The following is a 27,454-nucleotide window of genomic DNA, read 5'->3' on the forward strand; positions in this document are numbered from 1 at the left end:
GATGAACCTGTGGCGGTTGCATGTTTTAGTCATCATGGATCAATTGGCAGATCATTGAAAGATTAAAGATGTGTCAAATAGACACTAAGGTACATTCATAGATTGCTGTATACTGTCACTGTCAGTCTAGACACAGATCATGTCGATACTATGATAGTTTGGATGTGAATTTCTTTGTTTTGGTCACTAGGATCGGTCATAGCGAGGATATTCGTGAACAATCATGCTGTCAAACTCTCTGACGTTTCTCAGTGTAAACTAAAACGCTGAGTACACGACTAAACATGCTAAAGGGTCTACTTGACCAGAAAGAACGCTTCTGTATATATTCGTGCTAGGGAATTCCCAGGGTTTTCCCCGGGAATGTGGACATGATGGAACAAGTCGGTCAGTGTTTATGTCATTTCAAGAACATGGTCTCGTGGAAAATGTCTGAACAGCAAATTGTGTCATTCATACACTTATGAACGTCAATTTCGCGGTCAGGTGACCGACCTCTCATCCAATTGAAGAGCCGTATATCGTGTAAACTTCAAATTAAAAAAATATAAGTATATGAATAACACACTTTAACAATCAGATTTTACATAAGACTCTATTCTTGAAATGACATAAACACCGCTTTGAAAATTCCTGGGTAACACTTGGGAATCCCCTAGAATGAAAAAATACAGAAGAGTTGTTTCTTATCATTTAGACGCTATTATCTTGAACTGCAGGGTTGAATGACCTTCACTTTAACCCATCCCAGTGAACACAATGAAGAAATGCTGTCCAACGTATTGGTCCAGTGTTCCTGTTTACCGGGAATTACCAGTTTTTTACCGGTAAAATTAGACTTGGACCGGTAATTCATGTGTCTGCCAGTCCCTGTGGACAGGCAAATAAAGTACCTAATAAATCTTTGTAGTCGAACAAAACATCGGTGATATTCATAAACGTATATTTTTCAAACGAAGTCAGCTTGTCTGTTACCATCAGGGTTTCCCCTTGTCTATTTTTAGTGCAAGGGAATAATATTTCCCTTTGCATCTAGGTTAAATATTTATTTGAAGCGACTTTGTGTCAAAATATTAATAAAAAAGAGAAAATTGTGAGTGAACTTTGTCTGAATGATGTGTAGATCTAACTAAGTTACTTTAGAGGTGAACTGAACATAGTGTTGAAAGAATTAAAAGCGGGTCATTTTTATATGTGTTTTTTTTATTTGTTTAAAGCTGGGACTGACAAAAATTAGGGGGGCTGGTAATTTTTTAGCAGGAAACACTGATTGGTAGGTACACCCACAGAATACCGGAAACCGTATTTCATTTGATGCTACTAACAGGGTTGATGACAGAGAAATGTGCATCCAGTATAGAACATGATAGAATGGAAGCAGAAAAGAAGTGCATTGTATCCCGAAACGACTCACCATAATAATCATTGTACCAAATTCTTGACACAAAATATATAGCTCATGTAAGTAAAGTACAGCGACAGAAACTAACTCTTTTAGTCCGCTGGTCCTTATAATAACATAGCAAAACTCTTAAAAGGGCACATTTCCACTAGTCCTTAGGATACCTTAACTATTGGGCAGTTTGGTAATGACTATAGGACTAGTGCCAATTTCTAACACAGTAATTATCAAATCTTTCAGTACCAGCTAGAGCTAGTGGTGTTGGAGCTATAGGAATGCAGTACCGTACTCAAGCGTCCTGCTCTAATAAGCACCCACGGCGATATTTGCTAATATATTGGCTAGTGAACAATCCCAATTAGCACCCTTCCGATTGATTAATGTAGACAAGACTTATTTATTCGTGTACAATACGCACTCGTGTTTTATATGCACCCTTAATTATGGGCAATTAAATTCTGGAATAATATATCTGTCGTGTATAATACGCACAGACTTTTCTTTTGTATCATATCAATTTGTCAGCATAAACCACAAAATTTACGATCTTTCAACTCTGTTTTTTCTCTCACCAAAATTATATTCTAATAAGAGGCCCCAATTTCTAAATTTGAGAGCGCCCCGGGCGCTTATTACCATGATTACGTCGAATACGGTATATCAATTTTGATATTTTGTCTAGAAATAATTTTTTTTGATTATTATCATGATTATAACTACCATTTAAATACTTTTACCTGTGACAATAAAATTGTGGACTGATTGAAGAATTTCCAGGTGGGTGCGTCACTGAATGAAGAAATACAGATTTCAGATTGTATCCATATGTGTAAAAATACACATTATTCTAATATTTGTGTAGTCCCTGTCAGTATGATCGTGTTGAACATTTTTGACATCCTGTAAGTGGAAGCAGCGTTAGAAATTGGCACTAGTCCTGTAGTCCTTGCCAAACTACCCAATATTGAAGGCATCATAAAGACAAGTAGAAATTTGCCCTTTTTAAGGGTTTTGCTATATGTTATCATTATAAGGACTAGTGGATGAAAACTGTTTGTGTCTAACGCTGGGAAGTAAGGGTATTATGATGCACTCAATGACTCAGAGGTAGTCAGCGTTAGAAATTGGCACTAGTCCTGTAGTCCTTGCCAAACTGCCCAATAGTTAAGGCATCATAAAGACAAGTAGAAATTTGCCCTTTTTAAGGGTTTTGCTATATATGTTATCATTATAAGGACTAGTGGATGTAAACTGTTTGTTTCTAACGCTGGGAAGTAAGGGTATTATGATGCACTCAATGACTCAGAGGTAGTCAGCGTTAGAAATTGGCACTAGTCCTGTAGTCCTTGCCAAACTGCCCAATAGTTAAGGCATCATAAAGACAAGTAGAAATTTGCCCTTTTTAAGGGTTTTGCTATATATGTTATCATTATAAGGACTAGTGGATGTAAACTGTTTGTTTCTAACGCTGGGAAGTAAGGGTACGAGGGGTGTTCATTAAAGATTTCCCCTGACCCACTTCCGATGGACCTAGTGGAATGAAACATGGCATAAGTATTAGTCTTTCTCCACATAGGAACCACCAAGAGTTACACACTTCTCCCATCGTTTTATGCAACTTTTGAGACCTCGCTTGTAAAAGCCCTCATTTTGCGTCTCAAACCAGGACTTGACTTCAGAAATCAGTGTTTCATCATCTGTGAAACATTTTCCCTTCAAAAATGACTTCATGGTTAGAAAGAGGTGGAAGTCAGATGGTGCAAGGTCAGGAGAGAAAGGAGGATGTGGAAGGATTTCATAGCCACAGGACCGCGCTTCTGTCTGGGCAACATGAGAGTTGTGTACTGGAGCATTGTCTTGCAGGAGACGGACACCCTTGGTCAGCATGCCACGCCTCTTAAGCTTGATAGCGTCCCGCAATTTCCGCAGCAGTGAAGCATAATAAGCTCCTGTAATTGTGGTTCCCTTTACCAAGAAATCCATCATCACTACTCCATGCTGGTCCCAAAACACCGTGAGCAAAATGGCGGTCTCCACTTGATGGATAGTGTCCTCATCAATGGCTGAATGGGGGAGACCAGGAATGGCAGCTGTTTCCACAGATGTCCGACCACACTTGAACTGGCGATGCCAGTGTTTAACAACGTCATATGATGGGTCATCTTCCCCATAAGTTGCTTTCATTTCATCGAAAGTTTCTTTTGGTGTGCGACCTTTCAAATATAAAAACCTAATCACTGCTCGGTATTCTACTGGCTCCATTGTCACACCCTACTCGATCAGAACACCTGTAAAAGTGGTAAGATTAATAGTTCGGTGCTGCAAATTCAGACATAACCCATAGATACATGTATCATTACACATGTGAAATTTCAACCAAATATGATAACCCTAAGTGGTTTAGGGGAAATCTTTAATGAACACCCCTCGTATTATCATGATTATGATGCACTTAATGACTGAGAGGTAGTTCGGGACAGACTTTTCTCATCAAATGGCGATAGTATTTTAATCTATTTGTTGTAACCAAACTACATTTACCCCTCACTCTATGAAGGTTCATGCTCCAGTGAACTCTCACAAAGTGAAAGTCAGTTCTAAATGTTATCATGTCTAACATTATGAACGTTGTTGCAAGCTTCAGTGTTCAAACTGTTTAGCCCATTCTATAAATGGTTCATACTTCAACGAACTCACATAAACTGAAAGTCAATTTTAGTGCCATTATTGTACATCAACAATGAAAATCATGACCATTTAGTCATGTTCTGTAAATTATGAATTTAATACGAAAAACACTCTTGCGCGCATAGATAGTGTGACACATTTTTACCTCAACATATTCGCGTTTCACGTCATGTCAGGCTCACAGCACATGGCCAGAAACAACGATATATATAACCATGATAACAATGCTGTAATATGAGTGCTATATTAGACTGTGCATCTCACAAAGTTTGGTGTTAGTGTGTTCTCTTTGTTTACACAAGTTCATCCGACAGTTATGACAGTCGCCAAGATTGTGTGACGGCCTCTTTGTTCTCGGTAACCTTGTCAAATAATCTTATAGTTATAATGACAAGCACGCCACTCCTCACCCATGTAGTGTACGCAGTGAACATGTCAAGTATGGTAACAGCAGCTGTGCTGTATGAGTGGTCGAAACTTAAATTTTTGGAGTATCTGCTTGCTGCTTCATTAGTTGGATGAATGCAAGGATGCGGAGAGCATATATATGCACCTGTTAGAACAACAAAAGCATTAAAATAACAAGGGTGAGACTTAGTAAGGGAAACCAACAGTTGATTCACACTGATAGGTGATTAGAAATGGACAATTTAAAGCTCTCAACGCTACTGTCGAACCAGTTCGACAGAGTTTGTCACTAGCCGTGTTGCTACTGTCGAATCAGTTCGACAGGCGAATAGCATAAGGACACCCGCAAACAAAACTCTTCAATTGGCCCTTGTTTAATGAGGCACCGACTGTTTGAAATCACCCACCCTCTTTAGAGCGCCTTATGCTAAAATTAATCCAGCAGGCAGGTGGAAAATTTTATGCACTTTCCGTTGATTTTTCAAAGGCGTTTGACAGAGTAGATAGCAGGCAGGGATAAGAAGTGTGAAAATAATTCAGCAGGCTAAAGGTTAACAAACGGAAGTAGTAGTAGGCATGGTAGGACCAAAAGGGCAAAAGGAAGGCAGGGTAATCCAGGCTAACATCTATTCTCTGAACATATCGTACTGAAAAAAACAGTTGTTAAATTATCTTAATAAAAATATAAAAAGGCGTCCAGAGACTCCCTACATTTTCTGATACTGCAGTAATATAGGCTTACCAACCATTATAGACTTGCCAAACATTATAGACTTGCATGGGCTGTATTTGATATATTTGTATACTGCAGTAATCTAGGCTTGCCAAACATTATAGTCTTGCATGGGCTGTATTTGATATATTTGTATACTGCAGTAATCTAGGCTTGCCAAACATTATAGACTTGCATGGTCTGTATTTGATATATTTGTATACTGCAGTAATCTAGACTTGCCAAACATTATAGACTTGCATGGGCTGTATTTGATATATTTGTATACTGCAGTAATCTAGACTTGCCAAACATTATAGACTTGCATGGGTTGTATTTGATATATTTGTATACTGCAGTAATCTAGATTTGTCAAACATTATACATGTTATAGACTTGCATGGGCTGTATTTGGTATATTTGTATACTGGCTTACAACTAAATGGTGGAAGCGCAAAGTGGCCGAACCTGAAGTCGCGTAGCCTCCTAGCAGGGCTCTGAAAATTTTAGAACTCCTCGTCCCCAAAACCATGAAAACGTTTTTCATGGTGAACAAATAAAGAAGTTGTACAGAACATAAGAAAATTGCGGTCATTCTATTGAGATGATCTGAATAAAAAAAATTTAACTTTAAGTTTCAGCAAGCCCTTTGTAATTTTTGCTGGTCACAGGCCATCGGGCCAGCAGTTAAATCAACCCCTGTTTCCCAGGAACCTATGCTTCTCAAGAGAGGCGATTAAAAGTGTCAGACTTGGTGACTTGGTTGATCCAATTCTGTTGATTGATGCTGATGATATTAATCACAGGATGTCTGGTCCAGACTCGATTATTTACAGACCACCGTCATATAGCTGGAATATTGCTGTGTGCGGCGTTATACAACGAACAAACAAGGCCACTTAGGGATTGCCTGGTCCAGACTCAATTATTTTATATCTGTGATATTGCTGTGGGGCTATAAGCCAACAATCAGACCAATATAAAATTTACGCTTCTTTACTTTGCAGATGCAGTACTTCCTCATTACCAGTTTGCTCTGCGCATCCTCGGCAGGTAACTCCAGATATATCATGAGTGATAATGTAAAAGGTTGATGGTTCATCTTTGGTCACCATGGTGACTGTCCACAACAAACATGAAGTCATGGGAGTAAACATCATTTTCCTGTAATGCCCCCCTTTCACTACGACCACGATTATCCCGAATCACCCTGAATCGGAAACTTTCGAAATTCGTGATGATTCGGCCAATAATGCAAACTTTTGTGGCTAATCGGGTCGAAAAATATGAAGAATACCAGGAATGGGTTAAGAAACATGTACGAATTACAAGATTCATGTACGGATCATGCACAAATTGTAAGAATCACCTACGACTAAGTTACGAATATTCCGAATGTTCTTACTTAATTCTGACATGATTCGTAGTTGACTCGGGACATTTGTGGCTGTTTGGGGATGTTTTCGGGATGTTTCTTGAGGACAAGAAATTTTGGGAGCCTCGAATTGCTTAGATAAGCCAAGAATGCAATGAATCGATTACGAAGCTGTTCCGGAACATGAATTACGATACAGCCACGAAATTTCAATTCGGGGACCCTTCCACAAACGTTTTTGGCAAACAAAATCTTTCTCGCCGATTTGATGAACTCCCGCGAACTGTACGAATGTTTTGGAATCAAATAAGATTCATTTAAGAACTTCAAGAAATGATTGTGATTTATCTACGAACATGAAACATTTCCTATTTGGGGTGATTCGGGATATTCGTGGTCGTAGTGAAATAGGGGCATAAGCACAGACCTAAATATTATTATAGTCAGGGGTGAAACAGGAAGCTATATCTCCTGTACACGTGATCAGTTTGAATTCAAACAGTTAACAGTTACCATGGTTATCTTTTGTTAAATTATTGTGGTTCCCTCGTTATATTTTGTAATCAGAAATAAAGGCAGCGACATAGAAATGCATTTCTGGTCAGCTGCCTTAGTGATATCCAGGGAGCCAATTAAGGAACTTGATTTGACTTGTACCTGGTGCATGTTAACATGAAAACCTAGTTGCACCAGACAAAGCCTAGTTGCACCAGCCAAAACCTAGTTGCACCAGACAAAATCTAGTTGCATCAGACAAAATCTAGTTGCACCAGACAAAACCTAGTTGCACCAGACAAAACCTAGTTGCACAACCTAGTTGCACCAGACAAAACCTAGTTGCACCAGACAAAATCTAGTTGCACCAGACAAAACCTAGTTGCACCAGACAAAATCTAGTTGCACCAGACAAAACCTAGTTGCACCAGACAAAATCTAGTTGCACCAGACAGAACCAGGTCTCATAAATTTATTAAAATTGAAACATGGATGTGTTAATTAGTCTAAATAAATAAAATCTCAGATCTCTGATGACTGTGTCATGATTTTTAATACAGGTCGTGCTTTCTGTTACATTACGTATGTGTAAGGGCCGGTGGGGTAGCCTAGTGGTTAAAGCATTTGCTCGTCTAGCCGAAGGCCTGGGTTTGATTCCCCATATGGGTACAATGTGTGAAGCCCATTTCTGGTGTCCCCCGCGGTGATTTTGCTTGAATAGTGCAAAAAGCGGCGTAAAACCCATCTCTCACTCACAAACTCTCTCACCCGCCTGACGGCCCACCTGGGGTAGAATAGGTCTTCAGCAATCCATGCTTGCCGTAAAAGGCAACTGAGCTTGTCGTACGAGGCGACTAATGGGATCGGGTGGTCAGGCTCGCTGACTTGGTTGATGCATGTCATCGTATCCCAATTGCGTAGATCGATGCTTCTCAAGAGAGGCGATTAAAAGAGTCAGGCTCCTTGACTTGGAATGATTCTGTGAATGATTCTGATGATATCAATCACAGGATGTCTGGTCCAGACTCGATTATTTACAGACCTCTGTCATATAGCTGGAATATTGCTGAGTGCGGCGTTAAACAACAAACAAACAAACAATCTTAGGTAGCAATGTCATCAATGGCAACTGTCACATCATGCATAATGATTATCGTCATTTAGTTTATCTCAGTATGATAATCATGATAATGTGACATGGTGGTCGGCTCCAGAGATAGATGAAACTACAGGATAGTACATAATCTTCAGGTAGCCACAGTTTGATGATGTCAAGCACAAGAAAGCATATCAAGTTACACGTAACCATGGTAACAGGGATTAGTAATGATTATGGTAAATAAATCTTATAGTATTGAGTTTGTTCAAAGACCGATGTTGTGTGGACAATAAAGGATTAGTCAAGATGCAAATTTGAATTATTTTAACATGCACTTGGCATGCTTGGTGCACTTGGTGCATGTAGGCATTCGGTTACATATTTTAATAGGCTGCACTGGTGCATGTTATAGCTAAATCGAGCCCTGATATTCAACGAGATTGCAGATAATTTCTGAATTGTTGGTTAGTGTAAAATAACCTGATGTTTAGATACTAGTCCTTCTTTCTAGAAATTGAATTGAAACTATTTTCACTGTATTTTTGTATTTTGCATTTTTTATTTTTTATTGTGTCTTTTGGTTTAAGTCGGAAAACATAACAAAAGAATAATGTGTATCTAAATAATCTGACATTTGTTTTGCTTTATTTCAGCAATTTTGCTCCTCCCATTGAGAGTGATGAATTTCAGGTTTCTGAAAAAATCAAGCGGCAGCGTACGTAAATAATTTTCAGTGGGTTTCTAGTGTCATGGCTACTTGGGCCCCGTGAAGATCCGGGGTCGAATAGGTCTTCAGCAACCCATGCTTGCCGTAAAAGGCGATTAATGGTTAATTGTTCTTGAAGTTTAAGGGGTTCCTCATACTCATAGACAGTTAAAAATTACTGAAAGGTTTGATTTTTTCATAACTCCAAATGGCTTAAAGTAATTATTATGGTAGTTTGGATTTATTTAGTGATACTGTTGAATGCGCATTTCCAAGAGCTTTCCATATATCTACCACACATGGTATGGTTTCCAAAAGGGATCATGTGACCAGCCTCTAATACTTAATGTGGGCAGTCGGGTAGCCAAGTGGTTAAAGCGTTCACTCGTCACACCGAAGACCCAGGTTCGATTCCCGACATGGGTACAATTTGTGAAGCCCATTTCTGGTTTGCTCCATCGTGATATTGCTGGAATATTGCTAACAGCGGCGTAAAACCACACTCACTCACCCTAATGCGTATTGTTACGTTTGAACCCGGTTTGGACATGCAGAGGAAATGCTTGTCTTAATACTTCATTCTCTCTTACTTTAGAAGCCTTGATGCTGAGAGGCAGATTAGAAAGTTCACCTGACTCGATCGCCTTTGGAGGTATCCTCAGATCGTCGTAATTGTGTACAATTGTATTGTATATGAGTGCGTACAATTTCTCATGTTTTGTACATTTAGTGGTTCGGAAGGGTCGAGAAAAGGATGCAGCAATCTTCTCGGAGTTACATCGGAAGCTTCAAGCACAAGTAAGATATTTGTATTTGCTGTCCAGTTTATCGATAGTTTCCTGCAGGACAGGATATGATCCCATGAAATAGTGGAGTTAAGTAATTCCTATTCACAATATTCAGAATATACACTGCACTTACATCGCGGGGCACGGGTGGCCCAGTTGTCTAAGGCTCTGCGATTCACTGTGCAAAGTTGCACCCCTTTGGCACGCCAGAAAGCTATGATTGTGGGTTCAAATCCTGTTTCGCCCCGATTATGTTTCTAGGTTTGTCAGCATCATACCCGTGCTCGTGGGTTTCATCGAAGAGGTAAACGTCTGAGACCTGCATCACTTCGGGCTTTCCTCCCACATTAAGCTGATACGCCGCGATATAACTGGAATACTGTTAACAGCGGCGTTAAACCCAACTCACTCACTCACTCACTAAGCAGCCACCTGATGACATAGCAAGTAGCTCTGAAACATTGTGACAAAGAATAAAAGAAGTTAATATCCTTAAAAGTTATTTTTTCAGAATATACAAATCGGTATTTCACATGAACTAAGTTCAAGACGATGTATAGGTCAGTAAAGAAACATTATGATCCAGTCGAAAGCAAGTTTATGACACCTTACAGTGTTAGATATTGGCATTAGTCCTATAGTCCAAACTGCCCAATAGTTAATGTATCCTAAGGACTAGTCGTAATTATTATCTCCACCAACAAAGTTGGTGGAGATATAGAAACGGGCTCCGTCCGTCCGTCCGTCCGTCACGTTTCATTTCCGGGGCACAACTCAGAAACCGTTCAATATTTTTTCATGTAACTTTGCAGGTCTGTCAGGTACATGCTGAACTGGTGCCTTTTGCTATTTAGAAATTTTACATTTTTTTTTTTTTTACATTTCCATGGCAACAAGATGGACTTAGGTTCTGTGAGGTTAGGGTTCGTTTCCGGAACATAACTCATAAACCGTTCAATATTTTTACATGAAACTTTGCAGGTTTGTCAGGTACATGCTGAACTGGTGCCTTTTGCTATTTAGAAATTTTAGAATTTTTTTTTTTTTACGTTTCCATGGCAACAAGATGGACTTAGCTTACAAACTCTTCTTTTTTTTACAATTTCCATGACAAGTTCCACCTCGTTTAAAAAAGGCTAGGGTTTGTTTAGATTTAATTATGTCATAAATTCTGCAACAGGGGTGGGGGATATAGCCACGTTAGTGGCAAACTCTTGTTTGCCCTTTTGTCGGGTGTGCTAAAACTGTTAGCTTCTATCGCTGATTAAGTGAAGACAAGTTTTGAAAACCAAATGCTAAACATGTCATCCAACTTTTTGCTGTGATGTATCGGTAGCAGCTAGGCAGCAGCCTTATGTGTCGTTGTTGTCAAATGTCGAATTTGGTCACTGGTCGCCAATTGGGGGGGGCTGAAGTTTGATTGTTACCACGGTTACTGAGTGCTATGTTTCCTTGTTGTCTACAGAGTGGTCTGAAGAACCGATGGGCATTGCTGTACCTGCTGATGTCTCTGAGTGATAATGGCGCCAAGTCTGGGAACAAGGTGAGTCCTGATGGTTGATGCCGTATTTACCAGGACTTGATTAAAGGGGAGTAGTCTAGTAAATAGAGCTTGCACCTGGGAGCATCCCGGATTGGACTCAACCCATAAAGTACTACAATCTGTACTTTACTAAGCTGTGCCAATTTACACTTGTCAGAGGGGTACACAAAGTACGTGATCTAGACTACCAGTTGTCGGACTTTCATTTTGTGGAAGTCTCGGTGGCTGAGTGGGTTAGATCACTGACTTTGTGTGCTGGCGATTAGGCGCCTCACTCTGGCAGTGTGGGTTCGAATCTCAGATGGGACGCAACCCAGGAAGTACTAGAATCTGTACTTTACTAAGAAAGTGTTGTCCTAAATATAATATTTGTTACATTTGACCACTTTTTAAATGGCATTTGTGTGTCTGCTTTCACAAACGTGTTGCTGTAAAATGTCACAGGTATATGTGCACATCTAATTGTGAAGAGCCCACATTTTGATGACAACATGAACAATATTGCACTCAACCACTGAATCAATACTTTTTTAACCCGTGAAGGTCTGGGTTAGAATTGATCTTCAGCTACCCATGCTTGTCATAAGAGGCGACTAACGGGATCGGGTGGTCAGGCACACTTGGTTGATGCATGTCATCGTATCTTAATTGCGTAGATCAATGCTCATGATGTCAATCACTGGATTGTCTTGTCCAGACTTGATTATTTTCAGACCGCCGTCATATAGCTGAAATCTTGCTGAGTGTGGCATTAAACAACAAACAGCAAACAACATCTCTAACTTCCGATGTTGTTTGTCTGGAGCCTTGATGTTCATGTTGTTCGTGTTGTTTCAGAGTGCTTTCAGCAGCTCAGTGTTCGGACAGAATCTCTCAACCTATGCCACCTCCACCCCTTTCCACCCTGCAGCACGGGTGGGGCGCGATGTCCCCAGGGTGGGGCAGGACACCCCAGGGATTGGGGTGTCTGGTGTCCACTCCACGTCTCACAGCACCGCCAGCAGCGGCATCAGCAGCATTCACAGTGGGCGCAGCGACGGTCCGACACCAGTGCCACAGACCTATATACCAAGGTATGCTTTCACTTGTGGTTGATTGGTTGGTCAGGCTCTGTGACTTGGTTGATTGGTTGATTAGAATCTGTGACTTGGTTGATTGGTTGGTCAGGCTCTTTGACTTGGTTGATTGGTTGATCAGACTCTGGGACTTGGTTGATTGGTTGATCAGACTGTGACTTGGTTGGTCAGGCTCTGTGACTTGGTTGGTCAGGCTCTGTGACTTGGTTGATTGGTTGATCAGACTCTGTGACTCTGTTGATTGGTTGATCAGACTCTGTGACTTGGTTGATTGGTTGGTCATGCTCTGTGACTTGGTTGATTGGTTGATCAGGCTCTGTGACTTGGTTGATTGGTTGATCAGGCTCTGTGACTTGATTGATTGGTTGATCAGGCTCTGTGACTTGATTGATTGGTTGGTCATGCTCTGTGACTTTTTTTGATTGGTTGGTTGGCTCTGTGGCTTTGTTGATTGTTTGGTCAGGCTCTGTGACTTTGTTGATTGGTTGATCAGACTGTGACTTGGTTGATTGGTTGATCAGACTGTGACTTGGTTGATTGGTTGATCAGACTGTGACTTGGTTGGTCAGGCTCTGTGACTTGGTTGGTCAGGCTCTGTGACTTGGTTGATTGGTTGATCAGACTGTGACTTGGTTGATTGGTTGATCAGACTGTGACTTGGTTGGTCAGGCTCTGTGACTTGGTTGGTCAGGCTCTGTGACTTGGTTGATTGGTTGATCAGACTCTGTGACTCTGTTGATTGGTTGATCAGACTCTGTGACTTGGTTGATTGCTTGATCAGACTCTGTGACTTGGTTGATTGGTTGGTCAGGCTCTGTGACTTGATTGATTGGTTGGTCATGCTCTGTGACTTTTTTGATTGGTTGGTTGGCTCTGTGGCTTGGTTGATTGGTTGATCAGACTGTGACTTGGTTGATGGTTGGATGGCTTTGTGGCTTTGTTGATTGATTGGTCAGGCTCCGTAGCTTGGTTGATTGGTTGGTCAGACTCTGGGACGTTGATTGGTTGGTCAGGCTCTGTAGCTTGGTTGAGTGGTTGTCAGTGGTTTGCGGGCTGCCATGATGTTACTGACATTTAACAACATCCACATATCAGACACTTAAGGGTCATGATTGCTTCAGCAGTCTAAGGTGCTCAATTCACTGAGCAGAATTGTGCCTCATTGGCGTACCAGGATCTACTGTCAGATTCTTGTTTTTGTATGTCGTTGATGATTGGCTTCAGGCTTTTCTGCAACTTTAAGCTGACACAATGGAATGCCTTGAATATATTGTTCTAAGCATCATTAAACCTTCAGACCTTACATATTTGACAGTTCCTGAAGTATTTCGCAGTAAATTCTTTAAATTGTGCAGCAAGCCATCTGTCAAATCTGCCATTATTTGCAGTGATGGTGATGCAGATGGTGATACTGTTAGGAGGGAAAATTCTGCAGTTCTGTGAAAAATAGTTTTACATGTGAGGAAATACTGCAGTTGTTCCAATTTCCACACAATTCTCATGGTGACCTGTTGCATTCCAGTTACCTAGCAACGCCAGCCCATAATCCAGCTGACCTGGATCGAATAGGACGAGGACTTGGAGGACGGCTTGCACAGAGTCTCAGCAAGACACGCGATACAGGTCATTATACAATATTGTTATTTAAGAAATAAACGACGAGTTAGTTTTAATGTGTGTTCATTTCATTATCATCCTTAAAGAGGCTGTTAATGTTGATATCTCAAATAAGAAATAAACGAAGAGATGGAGTTGTTTATCATGCAATAAAACACTGCAGGGAGCATAAACCATTAGGGGCACAGCCTCATGTTGATAAAATGTACAATCTTTACAAAAATTTACCCAAATTTTAATAATGATGACTCCCTGAGTATAATCCGGCCTCAGTAATGTGGGACAAGTCCATTTTACGGACAGGTAGGTTAAGTTTGGTATTTCCCGCACTCACAATCCTCACGTCAATTATCTGTACCTTTTCTATCAATAATGATTGTCATATATCTCCCACTTTTGGATGCGATACAGGTCATTTTACAATATATCACGTGACAGGTCAATAGTGATCATGTGACAAGCCAATATTCACAGCCAGTGTCAGTCACATGATTTGTAACTATTATAATATGTACAGGTCACAGCACTAGTCTTGGAATTGTATACTAGTGGAAACTGTACTTGATATTTGTTATTTGTGATTCGAACAATGATGCAATTTATGTTACTAGATTATATATAGGTATATCCTTGCTTATCCAATGAGTATTGTCAACTAAAATAAAGTACTAATTACATTAATATTTATGTGTTTTGGTTCATTATCGACTTTAGAAGGAAATATTTGTGAGTACAATTATTATCAGACGTGTTGTCCAAGATCAGCTGGTATTTATTTTTGTGTCTACAGATGTGAAGCAATAGAAGTTAGTCGCCACAAGATATTTTTCAAGGTAGTAATTTGGCTGACTCTGAATTTTAGACAGTAGACAAACTGAAATTTAGGTCACTTTAGGTACGGTGTTCGATCCCCAGCCTCGTCATACCAAAAGACGTTAAAAGATGGTACTTGTTGTTACCCTGTCTGGCGCTCGGCATTAAGGGGCTAAAACAAGGACTGGTCGGCTCGGGGTCAGCATACAGTGTCTGAGTGGGGTATTCATGTTAAACTGCGGCATGGTATCTCAGTTAACTAGCACTATAAATCGGCATCAGTCCGGACTAGTACAAGCAGCCACACACAGACACACATGCACACACATCGCTATATAAGTGCAATAATCTTGAACGCGATGTTAAACCCCATTTCACCTCACCTCACCTCACCTCACCTCACCTTCAGGCCTGAAGTGGTGAAGACATTACATGTGTTGTTCAAATATTCAACAAATTATTGATGTTTAGTGTCAGCTTTAGAGTAGGGAGCGTTGTTTTTTGGAACAACCCTGGTATGAATGGAACACACTTGTCTTTCCATGAAATTGTTTCTCTTTTGTTCCACAGAATTGTCGGTGGTGACCAAGAACCGAGGTGTGCCGACATCGATTACAATACACAGGGGAGAAAACAGTGAGTCGGGCCAGAGGGGCAGGGGGAACAAGGTTGTGAGTGAGTGGGTGAGTGGGTGAGTGAGTGAGTGAGTGAGTGAGTTGGGGTGAATGGGTGAGTGAGTGAGTGAGTTGGGGTGAGTGAGTGAGTGATTTGGGATGAATGGGTGAGTGAGTGGGTGGGTGAGTGAGTGTGTGGGTGGGTGAGTGGGTGAGTGAGTTAGTGAGTTGGGGTGAAAGGGTGGGTGAGTGTGTGTGTGAGTGAGTTGGGGCGGGTGAGTGGTTGGGGTATGAGTTGAGTGGGTTTGTGAGAAAGCGAATATTGTTTTACTCCATTAGCACTATTCCACGACAGGGGACATCAGGCATGGTTTCACACACTTTACCAGCATTAATGAGTATTGTTTTACGCCGCTTTTAGCAATATTACGGCAGGGGGATACCGGAAATGGGCTTCACACATTGTACCCATGTAGGGAATCAAACCAGGTCTTCGGCGTGAAGAGCAAACGCTTTAACCACAAGGCTACCTAACACAAAATAAGGAGTTAACATAAAGCAGATCTGATAAGGGCACTTTTTAGGAGATATGCATCATTTAAGAATTATCAAAGCCCTCAAGTCATTGGACATTTGACTCGTTATGGAAGTATAAATGTTAAAATGGTGTGCTTTATCCAGAGGAATTCTGATAGCGTATTGGTTCCCACCCCCCATGCTTCATGAGAAAAGGTACAGATGATTGACGTAAGGACTTGACGGGAAATAGCAAACGTAACCCACTTGTTCGTAAAATGGACTTGTCCGACATTTCCATGGTCGGATTGTGTTCAGAGATTCATCATTAATACAATTTGGGTAAATATTTATAAGCTTGTACATTTTATCAACACCCTTAATGAAGCTGTACATAATGTTGATATCTCCTGTAAGAAATAAACGACTCATGGTCGGTGTGTCTCCCTGCAGTGTTTTATTGTACGATAAACAACTCCCACTCGTTGTTTATTCCTTAAGTAAGCATGGAAACTATGTGCGGAAAAGGGAATGGTGAAATAGTTTTAAAATATGTTCTGATGATGCAGGAGATCCCATATTTTTATTAAAAAAATTAGGTTAATGGTCAAAATTTAATATCGTATTCGATGTTATAAGTGGCCAGGCGCTCTCAAAATTAGAAATAGGGGGCTCTTATTAGAATATTATTTTGGTGAAAGAGTTGAAAGATCGTAAATTTTGTTGTTTATGCTGACAGCCTGAAATGATAAGAAAGAAAAGTCTGTGTGTATTATACACGAAGGATATATTTTTCCAGAATTTAATTGCCCATAATTAAGGGTGCATATAACACATGAGTGTGTATTATACACAAATATATAAGGCTTGTGTACAATGATCAATCGGAAGGGTGTTTTAGGGATTGTTGACCAGCCAATATATTAGCAAACATCGCTGTGGGCACTTATAAGAATGGTGCGCTTATTATGTCGAATCAGGTAATTTTGTTTTGGTAGGTACTGTATTCTCTTCCTTTATGCAAACCGAAAAAAGCTGCAGTACTGCTGATGAGATTTTTCTCTCGCTCACACAAACACTCACATAACTATCAGAACACCTCAAGCCTTTCTTGGATGCTTTCAGAGTCGTTTGAGATACCAGAGGCAGACCTGTTGAAGGACCTGATCTATGCCTTTCAGGGCATTGAGGGCAACTGGATCAAGTTCGACTCAAGCAGAGAGGGCTACCGGATAGACCCCACAGTAAGCTTTGTTTATACAGTTTGGCCCTAACTCTAAGAGAGTTCATACACCAATGACCTGTGAAGATCTGGGTCAGAAAAGGTCGTCAACAACCCATGCTCATTCCCCGTGAAGATCTGGGTAGAATACCCCGGTAGGTCTTCAGCAACCCATGCTTGCCGTAAAAGGTGACTAGGCTTGTCATAAGAGGCGACTAACAAGATCTGGTGGTCAGGCTCGTTGACTTGGTTGATGCATGTCATCGTATCCAAATTGTGTGGATCGATGCTTATGATGTCAATCACTGGATTGTCTGGTCCAGACTTGATTATTTACAGACTGCTGCATATAGCTGTAATATTGCTGAGTGCGGCATTTTCATTTCAATATTTCCAGGGAGGCATGGATGGCCCAGTCGTCTAAGATGCCGCAATTCGCTGTGCAGAGTTGCGTCCCTTGGGCACGCCAGAAACCTACGATTGTGGGTTCGAATCCCGACTCACCCCGATTATGTTTCTAGGTTTGTCAGCACCATGCCCGTGCTCGTGGGTTTCACCGAAGTTGTCAACGTCTGAGACCTGCATCACTTCGGGCTTTCCTCCCACATTAAGCTGACACGCCGTGATATAACTGGAATACTGTTAAAAGCGGCTTAAACACAACTCACTCACTCACTCACTTATTTCAATATTTCCAAATTTTTGGCAACTTGTTTTGGTAAAAAATAATAGTGGGCCTTATCTCCTCTTCCTTTATAATTAAATTTTTTTTAAATAATTAAATTGAAAAATAATTAAAGAATTAAAAAAATTAAATAAGAGTATAATTAAAAATAAAAAATAATAAAATTATAATTAAAAATTAAAAAAAAATTAAATTGAATTATAATTAAAAAATTAAATTAGATTATACCTAAAAATAAATAAAATTAAATTAGATTATAATTAAAAATTGACCTGCCCAGGATGTTGCAGCTGTGTGTCTGTGTGTCCCCAGGCGGGAATCCCGAAGGCGGTGCGGCAGCTGATCAGCAAGCTGGCCGAGTGTGGCTGGCTGTATAACAAGATCAAGGCCTACGTGGAGACGCGCAGCTCGGACAAGGCGTTCGGCCTCGTGGGACAGGTACCACAACCAGATTCACATGAATAAGGAGAAAAGAATGGAGTCCGGAAAAAATATTATGGTGTTATTCACATGATCACATACAGTTGAATTGTTCTGTCGATCACTGATGTGTTGCATTCTTGATTTCTGATCCCGTTGAATTCCTGCAAACTTGGATGTATTAGATTTTTTTGGGAACTCTTCATTCATCAAACGTCTTTTCCTGCACTCTGAGATTAAATGTTGGCTTCCATTAGCCTCATTTTGTGCATTTTTGTGCATTATGAGCAAATAAAGATGTTGTACACAACATTAAAAAATGCCGCTGGTTGCGTCATCCTACCGAGATGATCTTTAAGTTAACCATTCACACGCCCTCATCACCCCTTAATATTTTCTCATCAAAATTACACGATTCACGAGCTGTGTCCAATTTAAAAAATGAATCATACACAGAGAAGGGGTGAAATTTTGACTAGCCAGCGGACCATCTAGTTTACGTGTCAGCAAGCCTTTGGTACTTTTTGCTGGCCATGGGCCGATGGGCCCTGGATTGATGAGTCAAACCGACAGTATGTGAGGCTGTCATGCCTCACCATCAGTGTCAAGATACAAAAGTTTGTTTATTTTATTATCCTTTCATGGACTACATGGACTTTCTGCTGTGATCACGTACGTTATCATTCATGTCGTGTTGTGAATAATGTTGAGAAACTGTTTAGAGATGTGTCGAACGCATGCATATGTCCATCTTCCCGAGACAAGAGTTAAATGACTAAAAGTCCAGTTTCCACCATTGGCGAGGTAGGCTGGAATTTCTGGGCTCGATCGTGGCGCCACCAGTGGCTATTACGAGTTATGTCCCTTCTATGTTCCTCCTATTGACCAATCAGATTCCACCTCTCATTTCACTTGCATTTGCTTCAATTAAAATGGCGTCGCCCAGTGAAGATGATCTGTTCGAAAATTAAGATCTATATTGTTATAAATCGGGTCTTACTTCGCGAAGTACATCAAATCACGTGAGCACCTTGATTATAAACATGAAAAGATTTGGAAAATATCTGTTGATGCTAAGTACACATACTTTGCAAATCCTGCAATCGACCAAAAACTGCATGACCGTTTACAAACAGGATGTCAATTTTGTTATTCGATTTTGATTGGACTCTGCACAACTTCTAGTCCAGCCAAAATATAACTTCATAATTGCAGCCTAGTTCGGCCAGGATGGAAACTGAGCTTTAATAGATGGCATATGTCTAACTTCTTTTTCAGGTCTCTTGAAAGTGTGACACTTTAGTGTTCAACTGTACATATATGTTTACTGGAAATGAGGTGAAATAAGATTTGTCACAAGAACAAAAATGATGTTCTCATGATATTAAAGTTGAGAAAATAGTTTCATTATTTTGGTAGCACACTAACAGTTTCTTGTTCTGCTTGTCAGAGTTTCTGTGCCGCCTTGCATCACGAGATGACGGAGTTCTACCGGTTGATTGCAGTGCTGGAGGCACAGGTACTGTCGCCTTCACTGTCCAGTGTTACCTCCCTTTAAACAGATCTACCCATAATTCATCACAGACATAGTTTTGTTATAAGATATATAAGACTTCTGGGTATATTAGTATCAGATATTCAGAATTAATCGAAATATCGAATTATGAAATTATTAGGAATGTAATGACATATCGAACAATGGATGCATTGAAATTATTAGGAGCGTAACAATATGTTGAACTATCGATGTATTGAAGTTATTAGGGGTGTAATGATGTATTGAACTATCAATGTATTGAAGTTATTAGGGGTGTAATGATGTATTGAACTATCGATGTATTGAAGTTATTAGGGGTGTAATGATGTATTGAACTATCGATGTATTGAAGTTATTAGGGGTGTAATGATGTATCGAATTATCGATGTATTGAAGTTATTAGGGATGTAATGATGTATTGAGCTATAGATGTATTGCAATTTTTTGCCTTACGACAGTACTATAAAGGTAGGAATTTGAAAAAAACTGATGGTACTGTCGATAATATGCACAACAATTTTATAGTTGCATTCAGTTATAAATAAAACATAAATTACGTGTCATAAAACTCAGCTGTTACAGTTGAATTTCAAACCTGGGTGTGTTCAGCAAGGATATGACAACTTCGAACTTTTGTTTTAGTGGCAACAGGGAGGGGAAGGGCCACTTTAACATTGTCAGCAGTACTTTATTCATTTCTATTACGTTGATTAATATAATCACCAAGCCTTAAAGTTTGCTTACTACTATTGCAATACTATTGCCATTGTAGGGTACTATTGCAATACGGGGGCACGGGTGGCCGAGTCGTCTAAGGCGCCGCGATTCGCTGTGCAGAGTTGCGTCCCTTGGGCACGCCAGAAACCTATGATTGTGGGTTCGAATCCCGACTCACCCCGATTATGTTCCTAGGTTTGTCAGCACCATACCCCTTCCTCGTGGGTTTCACCGAAGTGGTAAACATGCGAGACCTGCATCACTTCGGGCTTTCCTCCCACATTAAGCTGACACGCCGCGATATAACTTGAAAAAATGTTAAAAGAGGCGTTCAACCCAACTCACTCACTCACTCACTATTGCAATACTATTGCCATTGTAGGGTACTATTGTTATGCTTTTGCCATAGTAGGGTACTATTGCAATACTTTGCCATAGTAGGGTACTATTGCAATACTATTGCCATTGTACTGTACTATATGCAATACTATTGCCACAGTAGGGTACTATTGCAATACTATTGCCATTGTAGGGTACTATTGCAATACTATTGCCACTGTAGGGTACTATTCCAATAGTGAAAATATCCCACATAGTCACCACTAGAAGTTATTGATAGTCAGAAGGCTATACAGTGTCTTGAATGTCTTGAAATATCAACTGTAAAGTTTTCAGCCATGGTATAATATGGAAAGGGAAATCGTCTCTTACCCCGCTTACCCCCTTATCATTGTCCATGACATCCTGTTCAAAGGGACATAACTCTGTCCACAGCTGCAGCAGGAACAGGACGAGGGGTTTTCCGAGTCGCAGCCCGGCCTGACGCTGCGCCGACTGATGGTGTGGACCTTCGACCCCCTCGTCAGGCTGAAGTCTCTTGCTGCACTGGTGGATGTGTGTAAAGGTAGGCTTGACATCAGGTGGATGTGTGTAAAGGTAGGCTTGACATCAGGTGGATGTGTGTAAAGGTAGACTTGACATCAGGTGGATGTGTGTAAAGGTAGGCTTGACATCAGGTAGATGTGTGTAAAGGTAGACTTGACATCAGGTAGATGTGTGTAAAGGTAGGCTTGACATTGGTAGATGTGTGTAAAGGTAGACTTGACATCAGGTGGACGTGTGTAAAGGTATACTTGACATTGGTGGACGTGTGTAAAGGTATACTTGACACTGGTGGATGTGTGTAAAGGTATACTTGACATTGGTGGACGTGTGTAAAGGTATACTTGACACTGGTGGATGTGTGTAAAGGTATACTTGACACTGGTGGATGTGTGTAAAGGTATACTTGACATTGGTGGACGTGTGTAAAGGTAGACTTGACATCAGGTAGATGTGTGTAAAGGTATACTTGACATTGGTAGATGTGTGTAAAGGTAGACTTGACATCAGGTGGATGTGTGTAAAGGTAGGCTTGACATCAGGTAGATGTGTGTAAAGGTAGGCTTGACATTGTTAGATGCGTGTAAAGGTAGGCTTGACATCAGGTAGATGTGTGTAAAGGTAGACTTGACATCAGGTAGATGTGTGTTAAGGTAGGCTAGACATCAGGTAGATGTGTGTTAAGGTAGGCTTGACATTGGTAGATGTGTGTAAAGGTAGGCTTGACATTGGTGGATGTGTGTAAAGGTAGACTTGACATTGGTAGATGTGTGTGAAGGTAGACTTGACATTGGTAGATGTATGTTAAGGTAGACTTGACATTGGTAGATGTGTGTAAAGATGCACTGTATAGCCTTCATATGTTTTCAGGGAAAAAAGGCGGAGCTCTTGCTTCAAGCATCTACTCGTACATGCAGCATGGCGACCCCTACATTCGAGCCCTCATCAAACACACACTCACCATGGTAGGAGAGAAATGAATATCAATAATGTCAATGCTTGCCAATTTTTTTTATTGAGCTCTATATAAGTGGTAGCAAAGACAGGTTTCACAGAACATCTTAGAATAGACTGCTCATTGCAGATTGTAAGTCTCATCCTGAGGTAGTAGTGAGTGAGTTGGGTTTAATGCCACTAACAGTATTCAAGTTATATCACGGCGTGTCAGCTTAATGTGTGAGGAAAGCCTGAAGTGGTGCAGGTCTTAGACGTTTACCACTTTGGTGAAACCCACGAGCACAGGTACGGTGCTGAAAAACCTAGATACATAATCGGGGCGAACCGGGATTCGAACCCACAAACATAGGTTTCTGACGGCCCAAGGGACACAACTCTGCACAGCGAATCGCGGTGCCTTAGACGACTGGGCCACCCGTGCCCCCTCCTAAAGTAGTATGTAGCTTTGTGGGTAAAGTGTTGGATCTTTACATTACAAGTCCAGAGAACCGTGAAGATCCGGGGTAGAATTGGTCTTCAGCAACCCATGCTTGCCGTAACAGGCGACTATGCTTGTCGCAAGAGGCGACTAACAGGATCGGGTGGTCAGGCTTGCTGGCTTGGTTGATGCATGTGATAGTATCCCCTTTGCTAGATGAATGCTCATGATGTCAGTCACTGGATTGTCTGGTCCAGACTGAATTTTTTTTCAAACCACCGTCATATAGCTGGAATATTGCTGAGTGTGTCATTAAACAACAAACAAACAAGTCTTCGAATTCCTGCATTGCGGCACTGAAACAAGTTATCACTTGAAGATTTAAAAGATATAAGGGAACGCACAGAGATTTGTAGTTAAGGGGGGGACAATGATATGATATGAGGTGAGGTAGTGATGAGGGCAATGTAAAATGTAATTATTAATTCCAAATTGGGAATTTGAACAGACATTTGCTGCAGACTTGGGGACAAATTTCGGCCTCTGAGCTGGTCTAGATAAGTCCCTGGTTGTATGAATGGCGGGGCGGGGTGCCACCGGTCGGGCGGGACTTGCTCGCCCTTTTCGCAAACACCTGGTGTTAACACTGGTCCATTCATACAGCTATTTTTCCTTTTACGCCAATTGGAATCTGTTTCGGCTGAAAATCTAAGTTAGTTGTTCTCTAACATTGACAGTTTATGTTTGTTATGTGCAGGTTTCCCAGCCAATATACGCTACCCTGCTGCGATGGGTCTACGACGGCGAGCTGGAAGACACGTACCATGAGGTCAGTCACTGATAGTCCTGACACTTTGATTTTGAGTTGGCGCTGGCTTGTACTACCGTAATTTGGAAACAGGCCTGGAGAAACAAATTGAAAACATTGGACCAATTCCAAAAAGTTTCATTCTAAATACCCTGGCTCAATTCTAATTACCCTGGCTCCATTCTAAATATCTTAACCCGTGAAGATCCGGGGTTGAATAGGCCTTCAGCAACCCATGCTTGCTGTAAAAGGCAACTGATGTTGTCGTAAGAGGCGACCAACGGAATCGGGTGGTCAGGCTCGCTGACTTGGTTGATACATGTCATCATATCCCAATTGCGTAGATCGATGCTCACGATGTCAATCACAGGATTGTCTGGTCCAGACTCGATTATTTACAGACTGCCGTCATATAGCTGGAATATTGCTGATAGCGGCGTTAAACAACAAACAAGCTAAATACAATGGAGCCTGGGTATTTACCTAATAGAATGGAGCCTGGATATTTACAATGGAGCCAGGATATTTAAAATGGAGCCAGGATATTTAGATCCTGCCTCAATCTAAATATCCTGGCTCCATTTTAAATATCCTGGCTCCATTCTGAATATCCTGGCCCCATTCTAAATACCCAGGCTCCGTTCTAATAGGTAAATACCCAAGATGCATTCTTTCTGATAAATACCCAGGCTCCATTGTATTAGGTAAATACCAAGGCTCCATTCTGTTAGATAAATAACCAGGCTCCATTCTGTACGGTAAATACCCAGGCTACATTGTATTAGGAAAATACCCTGGCTCCATTCTGTTAGGTAAATACCCTGGCTCCATTATATGAGATAAATACATTGGCTCAGTTTGCAACAATAGGTTTGTTTATGAAGTGACGTCTTTCTAGTCACTCTCCACTCCTCTCGCACACCAGCGTAATTTGATTGGGCGAATGTTCTTGACATTGTGTTGTTTCATTTGGACCCATGCTGAAACTATGGCAGCAAACTGGCTGTAGGATATTGATGTTAGTAGAATGGAATAAAGATTCATATGACATGGTTTTGAGCAAGCGGTGGTTTTGGAGTGGCACGTGGTCCTATGTACAGCACACAGGGCACAAATCAGATCTCATGATTCTGACATGGAGGTATAATAAAACTACTTGTTTATCCTTTAGTTTTTCGTGGCTTCGGACCCGACTGTGAAGAACGCTCTCCTGTGGTATGACAAGTACAGTCTGCGGAAGTCCATGATCCCAACGTTTGTCACCACAGAGCAGGCCAGGAAGGTGAGCTACGCGACTTTAAAAAACACTACAGTGTCAGTAGAGGGACAGGGGCGGAGGAGTAGCCTAGTGGTTAAAGCCTTTGTTTGTCACGCCCAAGACCCAGGTTCGATTCCCGACAATCGTACAATGTGTGAAGCCTATTTCTGTTGTCCCCTGCCGTGATGTAGCTGGAATGATGCTAAAAGTGGCGTAAAACCATACTCACTCACTAGTGGGACGACACCAATGCACATGCAAGTATCGTGATACGTATCGGATTGTGTGCAAGGTATCGTGATACGTATGGGATCGCACAATTGGTGTATCGTCAAAGCACTAGTGTGAGCTGATGAGATGTACCCAGAATACCCCTAACTTCTTTATATTTCTTGGAAGTCCATCGTGTGACATACTTATTGGGACTGCACGGTATTACCCGTATACTGCAGTACGCTTTCCGAACAATACCCATTGCAATACTTTTTCTGTTCCAGTATATTGAGAACAAAATTTATACCAAGTTTTGTTATTAATTGTATTGTTTAGTTTTACCTAAAATCTACACAGAAATTTATCCACAATGTTTCCCTTCAAAATTGATTGACAAAACGGTGGAAAGGAAAGTGATTCTTTTCTCTCACTTTATTATCTCCCCTGTATCCATGACTACAAAATGGCGGCATCAAACAATACTGACTTTGCCATGGTAATATTGACTTTAGTATCGACAACATAAAATCTGCATGTACAATCAGTATCAGTCACTGTCAGACACTTTAGCTCCAAATATATCTCTATACGGGGACCTTTATTGTAATACAGTAGAACTCGGGATATAACGAACACAGATATAGCGAACAAACAGATAAAACGAACTGTTAAAAAATACCCGATTTATCTTCTATATAATATCATATAAAATTTACGTACATAGCAAACTCTCTACTGCGAACGGATACAGCGAACTGATATATGAACAACGACAAGCCCATCTACCAGTAATTAGTGACATGTATAGCGAACTAAGAAATCTCACTCAGTGTGAAGTGTCAACACAATCAGCGGTGACGGATCAACCTTGTTAAACTTAAATGAATGTTATGAAATGGTATCAATTTAATGCTATGAAGTGATGACTGCCGATACAAGTCAATGCTGCAATTACGTGTATTGTGTTTTGTTTTACAAGAATGGCGGGTTTTTCCGAGTGAAAACGTATATAACGAACAACGAATATAACGAACTTATTTCTCTGGTCCCTTGTAGTTCGTTATATCCATATTCTACTGTATATTGCCATACAATATTGCCATACAATATTGCCAATACACAGCCCTATAACTTGTATGTTCTGTTTCAGATCCTGTTGACGGGGAAGACCATCAATTTCCTCAGACAGGTGTGTGAGGATCGCACACCCACTAAGGGCAGGGAGGTCGCGATGACCTTCGATGTCCAGAAAGGTAAGTTCTTCCTCGGCCGTTTCAAGAAAAACTTTGTCAAGTTTACAAGATTCGTTGTACAGTTAAAAAATGTGTCAAGAACCTACCATATTCTGGATGTTTGATATTCCTGGTGCCTGACCAGCAAGATGTGGTAGAGGAGTTCCCATCAAGGTGTTTTACGACATTACCTTATCCTGACTCAAGTGCGCCTGCATGGCTCAGGTGTTTGGGTGAGCTGTTTTTCTGTTCTCCGGGAACACAGTTCAGGATGTTTCCACTACATTTCGGAAATGAGTGAGTGACAATGGTTTTACACTGCTTTTAGCAATATTTCAGCAATATCACGGCGGGGGACACCAGAAATGGGCTTCACACATTGTACCCATGTGGGGAATCGAACCCGGGTCTTTGGCGTGATGAGCGAACGCTTTAACCACTGAGCTACCCGACCGCCCCTTTAGGAAATGAGATGACATAAGGATTTAGTATGAGTCAGGATAAGTATTAAAGATATTTTTACTATAAAAAATACATTTTCCAACATTCAGAGGTATTTTAATATTGAATTTAACAATGTATTCAATACAATAATGTTAAAATAAGCAGTAAAGCCTCTTCCTCTATAGTGGTCCTGTTACCAGTGAAATACAAGCCACCACTATGAAGGCATCACGTTAGTTGTAATTAATTTTTCTGCAGGGAATTTTGACTGACATTTGCTGCAGACTCGGGGCCAAATATCGACCGCTAAGCAGGTCTAGATAAGTCCCTGATATTGATGGACTAGACTGGCTTGAAACCTATCGCTTATCCACTTCTGATTAGGGCCGATTCACATTGCAACAGGAATTATTTGCAAATGATGACCGTGGCCTATGTAAATTTAAAACAGAATTTTTTTATCTCCTAAAATAATTAGTAAATGACTACAAGATGAGTTTGTTACACACATTTAGGCAATTCTGATTGGTCGAGAGCAGCCAAACTTTTATATCATGCACAAAAACTTGCATTTGTACATCTTAAACGCACATTTTCCTGGAGTGACAGAACTGCTTTCAAAATTATGTTGACCTTGTTTACGTCTATAAACAGCTTGAACATGTTGAAGTCAGGCCTTCCCTTTTGGAATGCTGAACGATTTATCAAGCCTCACGGATAATACCCATATTTCTTTGAGGATATGAGAGCATGTGATTTATTTCGTACACATTGCATCCGTGACAATCCGGGGTAGAATAGGTCTTCAG

At 40.8% G+C, this 27,454-nt stretch overlaps 1 protein-coding gene across 1 annotated transcript in view; it reads left to right on the plus strand.

The window, feature by feature from the left end:
• LOC124110910 (gamma-tubulin complex component 3 homolog) overlaps positions 1 to 27,454 on the plus strand; it is a 48,170-nt gene that overhangs the window by 967 nt on the left and 19,749 nt on the right. Inside the window, exons 2-16 of the mRNA XM_048394042.1 lie at positions 6,218 to 6,263; positions 8,833 to 8,894; positions 9,616 to 9,683; positions 11,139 to 11,216; positions 12,054 to 12,289; positions 13,815 to 13,915; positions 15,293 to 15,358; positions 16,978 to 17,096; positions 18,072 to 18,197; positions 19,630 to 19,698; positions 21,208 to 21,337; positions 22,186 to 22,280; positions 23,448 to 23,519; positions 24,670 to 24,780; positions 26,120 to 26,222. Of these exons, the coding sequence (XP_048249999.1) occupies positions 6,218 to 6,263; positions 8,833 to 8,894; positions 9,616 to 9,683; positions 11,139 to 11,216; positions 12,054 to 12,289; positions 13,815 to 13,915; positions 15,293 to 15,358; positions 16,978 to 17,096; positions 18,072 to 18,197; positions 19,630 to 19,698; positions 21,208 to 21,337; positions 22,186 to 22,280; positions 23,448 to 23,519; positions 24,670 to 24,780; positions 26,120 to 26,222 (1,482 nt within the window). The remainder of the gene's footprint in view (positions 1 to 6,217; positions 6,264 to 8,832; positions 8,895 to 9,615; positions 9,684 to 11,138; positions 11,217 to 12,053; positions 12,290 to 13,814; positions 13,916 to 15,292; positions 15,359 to 16,977; positions 17,097 to 18,071; positions 18,198 to 19,629; positions 19,699 to 21,207; positions 21,338 to 22,185; positions 22,281 to 23,447; positions 23,520 to 24,669; positions 24,781 to 26,119; positions 26,223 to 27,454) is intronic.

This window comes from Haliotis rufescens, unplaced genomic scaffold (genome assembly GCF_023055435.1).
Source record: "Haliotis rufescens isolate VD_foot unplaced genomic scaffold, xgHalRufe1.0.p SCAF_129, whole genome shotgun sequence".
Taxonomy (NCBI): domain Eukaryota; kingdom Metazoa; phylum Mollusca; class Gastropoda; order Lepetellida; family Haliotidae; genus Haliotis; species Haliotis rufescens.